A 10,644-nucleotide genomic window follows, 5' to 3' on the forward strand; every position below is an offset into this window, starting at 1 on the left:
ACTGAACTCAATTTGCTCCTCCATGGCTGAAACCAAACACCCCCGTGCTGCTCCAGCGCCTTTGGGCTGAGGTTCCCATTGTTCCTTACAACATAAATATTGGCATTTTAGGAGAATCTTCATCTTGAACTCATGCTTCTCCTAGCGAGCCCAAAGCCTGGCTGTGTCTGACTCTGGATGTATCTCTTTTAATTTTAAACATACACATAATGAGATTTGCTTCATGAATCAGCAATGAGCTGCCTGCCCGGTGGAGGAGGCGTCCAGCCAAGTTCTTGCTCAGGGCTGACTTGTGGAATGTGCCTTTGCCTTGTTCAGGTGCATCTTGTTATTCCAGAGCCGCCTGTGCTGCAACAGGTGATGACATTCAGCTCTTTGAGCAGGGTGGAAACACCTGGTTGCTTCCACCAAAAAGCTTTGTGAGGAATGGACAATTCTGCTCCTGGGAGGCTTTTGCTGAGCGGCATGGGGAAAAAGAGCTGGAGAAACGTTTCCCTTTGCATATCAGATGGAAAAAATATGCAAGGGTGAGTGAGAACTGGAGGGGCTGTGGGTGCCTGCCGAAGGGTGGCCCTTGGCGGGACGGCGCTTTTCCACTGTTACCTGCTCAGGTGTCATCTCTTGATCCTGAAATATTGGTATTTGCTTCTTGCCTCCAGCGGCGCATCCTTCAAGAGAGCAGCCACCCTGGTCGTTGCTTTTGTTTGGGGTTTTTTTGCTTGCTGGCGTTTTTTTGGGGGGTGGTGGTGGCTTGTTTGTTGATCTTGTTGTTGTTTGGTTGGTTTTGGGGGGTGTTCTGTGCGTGTTTGCAAGAAATAGCAACATAATTTAATTCACCGACTGTCCCTGCTGATTAACGGGCACCTAATGAGCTGCTGCTCAGCTCCATGGTGATTAACCAGCACCTAATGACCCGCCGCTCCGGGGGCGGGGGGGGAAGCGGCTTCTCCCGCCCTCACTTCGGCCGGGGGGGCGGCTCTCGAGCCCCGGTACCGGTGGGGAGGGGAGGGGAATCCCGGCCCCGTCCCGCCCCTCGCGGAGCCTGCGCGGAGCCGGCGGGGCCATGGGCGGGCGGTGAGCGGCGGGAGCGGCCATGCCGGTGCCCGAGCCCATGCCCGGCTACGGGCAGCTGCTCCGGCGGGGCTACGGCAGCCTGGCCGGGGCCGTGCGGGGCTGCGGGGACTGCGGCTGGGAGCTGGCCCGCCGGAGCTGGGCCGAGAACGCGCACCTGGGCTGGGCCGAGCTGCTGCTCTGCGGGCTCTGCGCCCTGGGCTGGACCGCGCTGCGCAGAACCGCCGCACGATGGGTGTTTCGGGTCAGTGCGGGACCCCCGCGGGGGAACGGGGCACCGGGACCGGCGGGATGCGGGAGGGGGAGACCGGGGAGCGGCGGGGTGCGGGATGGAGGCACCGGGGACCGGGATGTGGCGCCCGTTGCACCGGAGGAGTCATTTCTCCGCTATCCGTGCCCACATCTCAGAGGCTGGTTGTGCAGAAAAAGACGTTCTGGGGGAAGACATGGCAGGAGAGACCCCCCCCCTTTCCACAGGGCTTCGTGCTGGGGGGGTGTAGCAGGAGAGAGCCCCCTTCCCTCGGGGCTGCATGTTTTTTGGAGGATATGGCAATGAGAAAGCCCCCGCTTCCCCTGGAGCTGCATCCCGGAGCATCGCGCTGCACCAGCGCGCTCTCCCCCCACCCCACCACGTTCCCTTAGCTGCGTCCCGAAATCGGTTGGGGGTTATTTCTTGCATGGCGGGAGGAGAAGGACCCACGTTTCTGCTTGTCATCTGTGGTTTGCGTGACAAAACGCATCCGTCCGTCGCCGGTGCGGCGGTGGAGAGGACGGCGCGGGGCTGGCTGCGTGCTGCAGTGCTGGGCTGACCTTCCGAGCGCAGGGATGCAGGGCTGCCAGCAGCCCACCCGCGCAGCCGTCGTCCCCTCCTCGCTCGTACGGTACTTGGTAAGGGACGGGATGAGCCGGATGTCCCCGAGAGTGAAGATCGGCTCTGGTTTATTTCTGGCGGTGAAAAGCGTGTGGAATGAGATGAGACCTCCCCTCTCTTTCCGATGGCTCGGTCCCAGCCGGGGTGATTTCTTCCACGACGCTTTTCTAGCGAGACGCTGTGCACTTTGCGTTCACCCGGCCTTGAAAGGCAGAAGTGATGGAGACGCAGTATTTTGGCTCAGGGAGCAGTCCTCAGCTCTCGGGGGTGCAGAGACGACCCTTTTCTCATGAATACCGTGGCACGAGGCCTCAAGTAGCTGCAAGAGCCTTTAAAGCAGCTCTTCCTTTGCTTATCTGGTAACACAAGGTTCCAGTTTAAGTCCTCTGGAGCCATCTGAAGCTGCTAAAGTGGCACATAGGTGAGGTAACGTGCTGGCGTTTTACATAGGACCGAATTTCTCCTTGTGACTCGCACCCGTCTCCTGTGGGTACTGACGGGCAGCGTCCGGGGACTGGGCTCTAAGTCTGTCCTAACAAATCAGACATAACTTGCGCTCTGGTTTCCCCTGGTGTAAGGCTCATTTTTACAGAGCGAGCGGTGATCGGAGCACGAAACCAGCTCCTTGTGCCGCCCGGCCCGCTCGGGGCTGTCGGAGGGTGCTCGGCGGCTCGTGCGAGCGGGGGCGTCGCTGCCGCGGAGAAATGGGTCACGCTTGTAACCGCAGAAGAGCGAGGGGGGTTGATCGGAGCCGGGTCCTGTGGCCGCATCTGCATGTGTTGTAGTGATGAGATGCTGAGAGAAGCGGTCACAGCATCAGTTTTCTCCCAGCAGATAAGTGGAAGGGTAGCAGAGAGAGACAACTCTATATTTTTAAATAATGGGAAGGTTTTCTCTGTTTGATTTTATTCTTTTTTTCTTTTTTCTGTTTCTTTCTGCTGCACGTGCTGTAGGGAAGCTGGAGGTCGGGCTTTCCTCTAGAACCTCTGGCAGTATTTAGGCAATCGGTTTGTATTGCGTGGCCTCTGTACAGGTGGTACCGGAGCGGATCATTCAGCAGCAGGGAAAGGTTTCATCGCGTGGAGGGCAGCAAAGCCAGGGAGAGAAAGGACGCTTGGTTATCCTCGCGGGTCTCTTCTGGCTCAGGTCGTTGTATGATTCCTGTTTAACGCTGGGAGGAAATGCCTCCCATGCTCCGGACTTCACTTCCCATGCAGGCTCGAAGAGCATCCTTCCTCATTTTGAATCTTTCCACGTTCCCTGCAAGAACTGAAACGCAATTATAAAAGCGAATCCGCTGGGGTCCGGAGAGCGCTGCCTTCCTGCGTGTTGGCTGTAAACAATAAATCTTGCTGCTGGGATTGTGATCCTCTGCATCTGAAGAGGAAGAGACTCGTACCACGAGGCCTTGAAGCGGCACCGTCGCAATGGCCACGACAGCTCCTCCGAGAACCGCGGGCGCCGGAGCCAGGCGCCTCGTCCCGCGCTCTCCGCATGTCCCCGTTTGCAGGCGCGGGAGGCTCCTCGCCCTCTTCTAGAACCACAGCAGCATTTATCCTGCAGCATCTTTGCCACGAAAGGTCTCGCAGTTGGGTTGAGGAAGCGGTAAAGGTCGTGCCTGTGCTGGGAAGGGTTTGAAAATGCGGATTTTCACCCGTTACAACGGCCAGGCCGGTGCCTGTGCATTAGATGTGGTTTTCCCATCATTCTTGGAGCAAAGAAACTTTTAGCCCGTTGCTGCCTCTTTACAGAATCCTCACTTGGCGTGAATAGGGAAAGGAGTTGTTTTGGTGTAGGAACGATCTCAGTTTGCTGAGCAAATGTGGATTGGGTAGGGAAAGACCCCAAAGTCAGCACTTTGGGGTGACAGCCGCTGCCCTTGGGCCCACAGCCCCCAGGAGACTCATTTATTGATGTTCAGAGAACAGTGACGTTTTACTGGGTCTTTTCTTCTGCAGGCTCGGTGGCTCACCCTGATGTGCCAAGGGCTGGCAGCTGGTCCAGGAGTGACATCCCGGCTGGGAACGGGAGGGACGTGGTCCCTCGGGTGCAAAGACACCGTCACAGCCCTGGGAAGACGCTGGCACCGTGGAGCGGGCGGTAGCTGTCGGTTGCGGGCAGGTTTTGACGCGGAGCTCTGCTGGCTCATCCTTATCATCTGCGTTGAGTAAAAGCTGATGCAGAGCTGCCAGCTCCCCGGGCCGCGGGCGCGTCGTGCCAGCCGTTCCTTTGTGCTCCTCTGGGGAACTCGGCGTGCCCAGAAACCAGATGCGACGTGGCTGGGGTTTGGCTGGACCCGCGTCTCCAGGAGAGATGGGGACACAATTCCCCTGTAAAAAGCTGCCATCTGTAACTGGAAGGACTCGTGTCCTGCTGCTTTAGCCAGTTGTAGATCGAAGGGGACCGGCTGCTTTCCTCTAGTGCTAGAGGCTGTAAAAAGGGAGCGAGCGTGTGTTTGCTTTTTTGCTAAGAGTATTTTATTTGACACCTCAGCAGAGCTGTGGGCAGCGACAGTTTCCATTTGGTTTCTCCTTGCAGCTCTAAGCGCTCCCACCAGCGCTTCGCTCCTTCCCCGGCCCCGCGATGCTGCGGGGGAGCAGTCACAGCCCTCCCACTGCGTAATTTTACACATGAATCAGAAGGTGCCTGGTGGTTTGCGTGGGGGTGGCGAGGAGGAGGAGGAAGAGCCGGTCGCCCTTTAAATGAAGCCTCATTACATCACTTGCCAAGAGCCTTGGGCTCTTTCAGCCAGAGCCAGATCCGCTGCTCCCGTCACCCGTAGCAACAGGCATCTCTCTGCCGTTGCCATGGGAACGGCGGGGTAGCAGGAGGACATCCCCCACCTTGTGCATCTCCCGCCCCTGGGGCGAGGGCAGACGTGCTCTCCTTGGCTCATCCTTCCCATGGGAGCAGCCCACGCTCCGGTGGGGCCTCCCCGGGGACAGTGATTTGTTCCCCCAGCCCCTGTGCCGGTCAGGGCTCTGGGAGATGCTGGTTCCCTCCCAGTTCTTCCCAGCGTCTGCTCCAGCGCCGGCTCCCTTTGCAGGCTCCAGCCTGAGATGTTTAAGAGAGGAGGAGGGTTTCCCTAGGGCTTAAAACCTCCTGGAGTGGTGGCCACCAGCAGCTGGAGCGGAGTAGCCCTTCCCTTTTGGAAGCTTTGCTTTTGCTCCAGACCGGGCGCTGCTGCCATGGCCCGTCCATCAGACAATGTACTGCGCTGCTGCCATTTCTGCAGGGGCTCCAAGTGTCCGTAAACCACGGGTTTTTCTCGGTGCAATGTGCCAGCGCTGCGGGTGATGCTCCTTGTCATCAGCTCTGCCTGCCGGGGGTAGAAATGTGGTGTCTTTCCCCCTTAGAAGGGAGCTGAGGCGCAGAGGAGCAGCAAAGTGACTTGGCTGGCGACGGGCGGCAAAGCTGCGGCCAGGATTTGCGGCTGAGCTCGGCAGCCTCAATCCAGCCTGGCTGAGGAGGGCAGGGGCGAGCCGGCCCATATCTGAGCTGCTGCTCCGCTCCGCTCTATGGAGACGCAAATAATTTATGCTTTCTGGGCTCGGGACTTTCTGTCTCTGCATTATTTATTCACCCTTCAAGCTTCTTCCTCTCTTTCCTGCCGCGGCTCCTGTTGGAAGGGGCCTTGGCAGCCGCGGGTTCCTGCCCTCGCGGGCACGGCCGTGCTGCGAATGCGAGATGATGTGCGAATGCGGGATGCGTCGGCGAGGCCGGGGCTGCAGGGGGGGATGGACAGCTTGGCAAGAGTTCGTGGGGCTGGCGCTTCCAGCTCTGGGAAATTCAGAGCTTCGAACAAAACACTTTTAGGCCGGGACAATGCTTGGAGTGGAATCCTTTGAAAAATCTGATGTGGAGAGGGGTTAGAGCCAGACCAGCCGCTGCCTGGGGACAGCTGGGACCTTAATATAGCTTTGAGCATCCAGGAGGTGCAGAAAGTGCTGAGCTGGGGCAGGGTTCGGTTACTTTGCAGGCATTTTGTTTATTGTGCGGTTGACTGCTCCCCTGCAGCTGCGGCTGGGCTGATGTGGCTCTGTCGCTGGTGATGAGAAGCAGAGATGGTGCCTGGGGTTGCTCGGGAGGGATCAGTCCCTGCCCGGGGTGCGGCGGCGCTGAGGGCGCACTCAGCATCGCTCGTGTGGTGAGAGCAAGGGAGCACTGCCTGCCCCGTTTTACTCCTGGAGTGAAATTTACTCCTGGGAAGACGAGGCTGCTTAACACTGCGGTTTTGCTTTAACTGTGATTTCCAAGTTCTCTACAACTCTCCGGGTTCTCTACAACTGCCCAAAAGGAGCTTGGAGCCAGGGGGTTTGGTCTCTGCTCCCAAGTAACCAGCAATAAGAGGAAACGGCCTCAAGTTGCACCGGGGGAGGTTGAGGTTGGATCTGGGGAACAATTCCTTCCCCAAAGGGCTGTGGGGCATTGGAACAGGCTGCCCAGGGCAGTGCTGGAGTCACCATCCCTGGAGGGCTGGACAGACGGACATGAGGTTCTCAGGACATGGAGCAGTGCCGGGGGTGGGGAATGGTTGGACTCCATGATCTTGAGGGTCTTTTCCAGCCAAAATGATCCTGTGATTCGAAGCTGTGGCCCAGCGCTCTCGCTGTTGCAGAGCCCGAGCTGGAGCGCTGGGCGGTTCTCAGCGTCCTTGCGAACGTGGGGAGCTCAGTGTGAGAAAGTTTCATTCTGGTTAGCGCGAGCAACCCGCAGCTGCTCGCCTCCCTCCCCTTGCTTCGCCCCTATTTGCGGTGGCTTTGCCTCCTATTTTGGAGTCCTGACGGGTGAGGAGGGGTGTTGCAAACCACAGGGAGGGGAAAACCAGCAGCGTTTTGATGCTGCTCAGCTAGAAAAGCTGTGGGGAAGGGGGGTGAGCATGGGTAGGTGCAAGAGAACCCAGTGCCAGAGCCTTTGCTGCCGCGTCACCTGCAAATCTGCCCCTCTCCAGTTGCCCACATAGGGGAGATTGTGCCGGCTGGGTTGGGGAACAGCAGCTGCTGTGGGTTTAGGGCTCTGCACAGACTTTGCTTTCTCAGTTTTCTGGGAGCTGGCAGCACCGCGAGGTCTGTGTGCAGGATAATGTCATTACGGCTTCCTCTGCTGGCTTTCCTTGTGCAGATAGGGCTCTATTTTTATTCTGTTAGTTATCGACCGTGTTCTGCACAGGGCAGCTGTGGGCAGCCCCGCGCCGGAGCCGGGGGATGGAGCGGTGCCCAGAGCGCGGGATGCGCTGCCTTCTCGGAGCCTAAAGGCCAGAAAACGGGGTTTGTGGCCCCAGCTTTGCCGTGTCTGGTGGTGCACGCTGTGCTCGCCTCTCTCGGAGGATCCGCGTGCTCTACCCTGGCTTCCCCAGCTCTTTTTGCCCTGTGTGATGATATTTTCCCCTTCTCCTCGCAGCCCTTTGCTGAGTGGTGCAACCTGCAGCCGAAAGATGCTGCCAAGATGCCCGAGAGTGCCTGGAAGCTGCTTTTCTACACCTTATCCTGGTCGTATGGCATCTACCTGCTCTTCTTCACCGACTACCCCTTCTTCTATGACCCACCGTCTGTCTTTTATGGTACAGTGAGAACCGGGGAGAAGTGGGTGTGGATTAGGATGTGTGGGTTGAACAAGGGAATGGGAGTTGGGGTGAGTGAAAGAGAAGACTGAACCCCTAAATTGCTTTTTTTTATGGTGCTGTGGGTACCAAAGGGCACGGTCTCTGTTCATTTTGTTACAGAGAGAGTCGCCCAGTGGCTGTTGCAGGCTGGGATGTGTCAGAGGGGAGTGGGATTGAGTAATTAATGCTGGAGAGAAGTAAATCAAGGCATCTCCCTGAGATTTAGGAGAGGGTCTAATGCTCAAGGCAGAGTTTGGGAGCCGGGACACCTGGGACTCCTTCCCATCCCTGAGGATGTGCTGGGGCAGCTCTGGCTGCTCTTTGCGCTTCCCCTCTCTGCTGCTGCTGGAGCTCTGGGGTCACCCGGTGTCTTTGTCCCTCCCCAGACTGGAAGAAGGGCATGGACGTCCCCACGGACATCGCCATCGCCTACCTGTTGCAGTGCAGCTTCTACGGACACTCCATCTACGCCACCGCCTACATGGACACGTGGCGCAAGGACTCGGTCGTCATGCTCCTGCACCACGTGGTCACGCTGACCCTCATCGCCTTCTCGTACGCGTTCAGGTGAGGCCCCGGGCTGTGACCCTGTCCCTCCACCACCCCCCTGGGGCGGTTTTGGGCCACGACACAGGAGAACTGCAGCGATTCTGTGCTCGTGTGCGTCCCGCGGGCGCGTAGCAGGGCTTTGAATGGGGGCGTGTGGATTCTCCTCTGCCTCCCAGTGATCCCAGTGCTCAGGAGCCATCGCCTGGTGCCAGCCCCACTCATCTGGGTTATTCAGGGGGTTATTCAGGGGGTCTGTCTGCTCCCGGCGGGATGGGCCGTGGGTGCTGGAGGCCAAAATCAACCCGCTGCCCCACACGTCTCCCTCCCCGCTGCCCTTTCCCGCAGGTACCACAACGTGGGCATCCTCGTGCTGTTCCTGCACGACGTCAACGACATCCAGCTGGAGTTCACCAAGCTCAACGTCTACTTCAAGCACCGCGGGGGAGTCTATCACCGCCTCAACGACGTCATCTCCAACATCGGCTGCCTCACCTTCAGCGTCAGCTGGTGAGTTCGTCCGTCTGTCCAGCCCTGATCCCGTTTCCAACCCTCCCCGCCAGCTTTTGCAACCCCCCCGGTGCCCCAGGGTACGTTTGTCTGCATGGGAACCAGCCCTTTATTCAAAACACTGTTTGGGAAGAGGTTCCCGCAGAGCTGGCCCCATGCTGGGTTTGGAATCCCTCTGTAGTCACTTTGCGTCTGTCACCACCAAAGTGCCTGTGAAATCTCCTTGCAAATGACCCCAGGGGAGGAGGAGCTGCTTCCATTTTCCCACTCGCTGAGCTTTAGCAGTTGAGAAGTGCTTTTTGCAAGGAGCAGAGGGACGTGGGGCTGTCCCAGATTCCAGCTTTGCCTTTTCCTCCTGGGGCAAGACAGGAGAAAAAGAAGATGGAGAATAGAGATGGGTAACTCGCAGGTTGTCACTCCTCATTTGTCCCTTTGTCTCCTCTGCACAGGGTGCTCTGAAGAGCAGGGGTGGCAACAAGAGCCCTCACTTTGAGGGATGGGAGAGCAAGGGAGGTTTTTAGTGATCAAATAGGGATGCACAGGACTTAGAAAACCTTCCAGCTGTGTCCCCCTCCCGTGCCCCATCCAGCTGAGAGGATCTGCAGCGCAGACCTGCGTCTCTGCCCCGAGAAAGCCCTTTCTTTGCCAAGCCTTTCAGCTCACAGAAACTGCATTCTCGCTCCAGCAGCTGCGTGTGTGCAGTCCCGCCTAGAGCCAGGCTTCTAAACCCAAGCCAGATGCGAGAGCCGGGTCTGGCGGGTGGGAGGGCTGCCCGGAGCAGGAGGTCGCCCTGGGGGAAGCCGCGCTGGGTCTGGCGCTTCTCCGGGGATCCCCGTGGGGCTGTTCAGCCCACCCTGCTCCCTCTGCCCCGTGGGGCTGTTCAGCCCACCCTGCTCCCTCTGCCCCGTGGGGCTGTTCAGCCCACCCTGCTCCCTCTGCCCCCGCAGGTTCTGGTTCCGTCTCTACTGGTTCCCCCTCAAGGTGCTCTACGCCACTTGCTACTCCAGCCTCCAGTCGGTCCCTAATATCCCCTTCTACTTCTTCTTCAATGCTCTGCTCCTTGTCCTCACTCTGATGAACATCTACTGGTTTCTGGTGAGTAGGGGGAGCTCAGCAACCCCTATGCTTGACTTCTCCCTCCTCTGCTGCCCTGGGGATGGAGGTGGCTCTGGTGACACAGGGGTGGCTTGGAGGGGAGGAGGGAAACCCCTGTCAGTGCCCGGGGGGGTTTCTCTGTGCTGGAATTCAGAACATCTCACACCCTGGGGACCAGGGGGGTGATAACAGCAGCTGGGAGGGGCTGTGGGTGTAAATGTTCTGGCATCCCCTGGATGGGCGGGGGTGTCAAGGGTGGACTTGTCTCAGCCCTGGGCAGAGCTGGGTGCTGTCTGAGTTCATCATCCAGCGGGGATTAAATCAGTTAATGGCAGTGCTGCAGGTCATCGAGATCTTGGGTGTCCCGCCGGGATCTGCTCCGCCCTTCTGGGGGTGCGGGACAGTGCAGGAAGGTCCCAGTTGGCAACTGGGGTTGGGTGGAACAGCTCAAGGCTTTGGGGTTTGTGGCTGACGGTGTCTCTCCCCCCGCAGTACATCGTCCTGTTCGTGGCCAAGGTGCTGATGGGGCAGATGAAGGAGGTGAACGACGTGCGCGAGTACGACGTGGAGGTCAGCAAGAAAACCGCCACGGCCAAGAAGAAAGAGGCTGGACTGCAGCTGCCCAGCGCTCTGAAGGAAGGGTACGTGCTGGGGGTGACACATGCACAGCACCGCGGGCTGGGGGACAGGGCCTGGTGACCCCAGGGCTCTGGAGTTGCTGCAGGATTCCTTGGCACAGAGTGTAGAGCATCGCTGTGAGCCTCAGGAGGATACAGAGACCAAAGCTCACTGTGTGCTGTGCTCTGTTTCGCAGGCTGCACCTGAAGAATGGACTTATCAAAGACAAGCGGTTATAAGGGACGCCGCAGCCTGGCTGGACCTGGGGACTGACCCGGGACCCTGCGCTCACACCCAGCGAACAAACGGCACACGGAGAAGGAAATTCACC

The 10,644-nt window shown here is 58.6% G+C and overlaps 1 protein-coding gene across 1 annotated transcript; it reads left to right on the top strand.

Moving 5' to 3' along the window:
• Positions 1 to 1,051: 1,051 nt before the first annotated feature.
• Positions 1,052 to 10,644, top strand: CERS1 (ceramide synthase 1). Its single transcript, XM_065858559.2, has 7 exons — positions 1,052 to 1,315; positions 7,343 to 7,502; positions 7,931 to 8,111; positions 8,439 to 8,600; positions 9,548 to 9,695; positions 10,188 to 10,336; positions 10,510 to 10,644. The coding sequence occupies exons 1-7, from the start codon at positions 1,094 to 1,096 to the stop codon at positions 10,550 to 10,552; spliced, it is 1,065 nt and encodes a 354-aa protein (XP_065714631.1). The 5' UTR covers positions 1,052 to 1,093; the 3' UTR covers positions 10,553 to 10,644.

The sequence above is a fragment of the Patagioenas fasciata genome, chromosome 27, assembly GCF_037038585.1.
Source record: "Patagioenas fasciata isolate bPatFas1 chromosome 27, bPatFas1.hap1, whole genome shotgun sequence".
Taxonomy (NCBI): domain Eukaryota; kingdom Metazoa; phylum Chordata; class Aves; order Columbiformes; family Columbidae; genus Patagioenas; species Patagioenas fasciata.

What these genes read in the sequence shown, in the direction of transcription:
- CERS1 (XM_065858559.2), top strand. Translation starts at nt 1,094, where the DNA reads ATGCCGGTGCCCGAGCCCATGCCCGGCTACGGGCAGCTGCTCCGGCGG. An exon ending in CCGCACGATGGGTGTTTCGG is followed by an intron (nt 1,316 to 7,342) that starts GTCAGTGCGGGA and finishes TTCTCCTCGCAG; the next exon opens with CCCTTTGCTGAGTGGTGCAA. An exon ending in CCCACCGTCTGTCTTTTATG is followed by an intron (nt 7,503 to 7,930) that starts GTACAGTGAGAA and finishes GTCCCTCCCCAG; the next exon opens with ACTGGAAGAAGGGCATGGAC.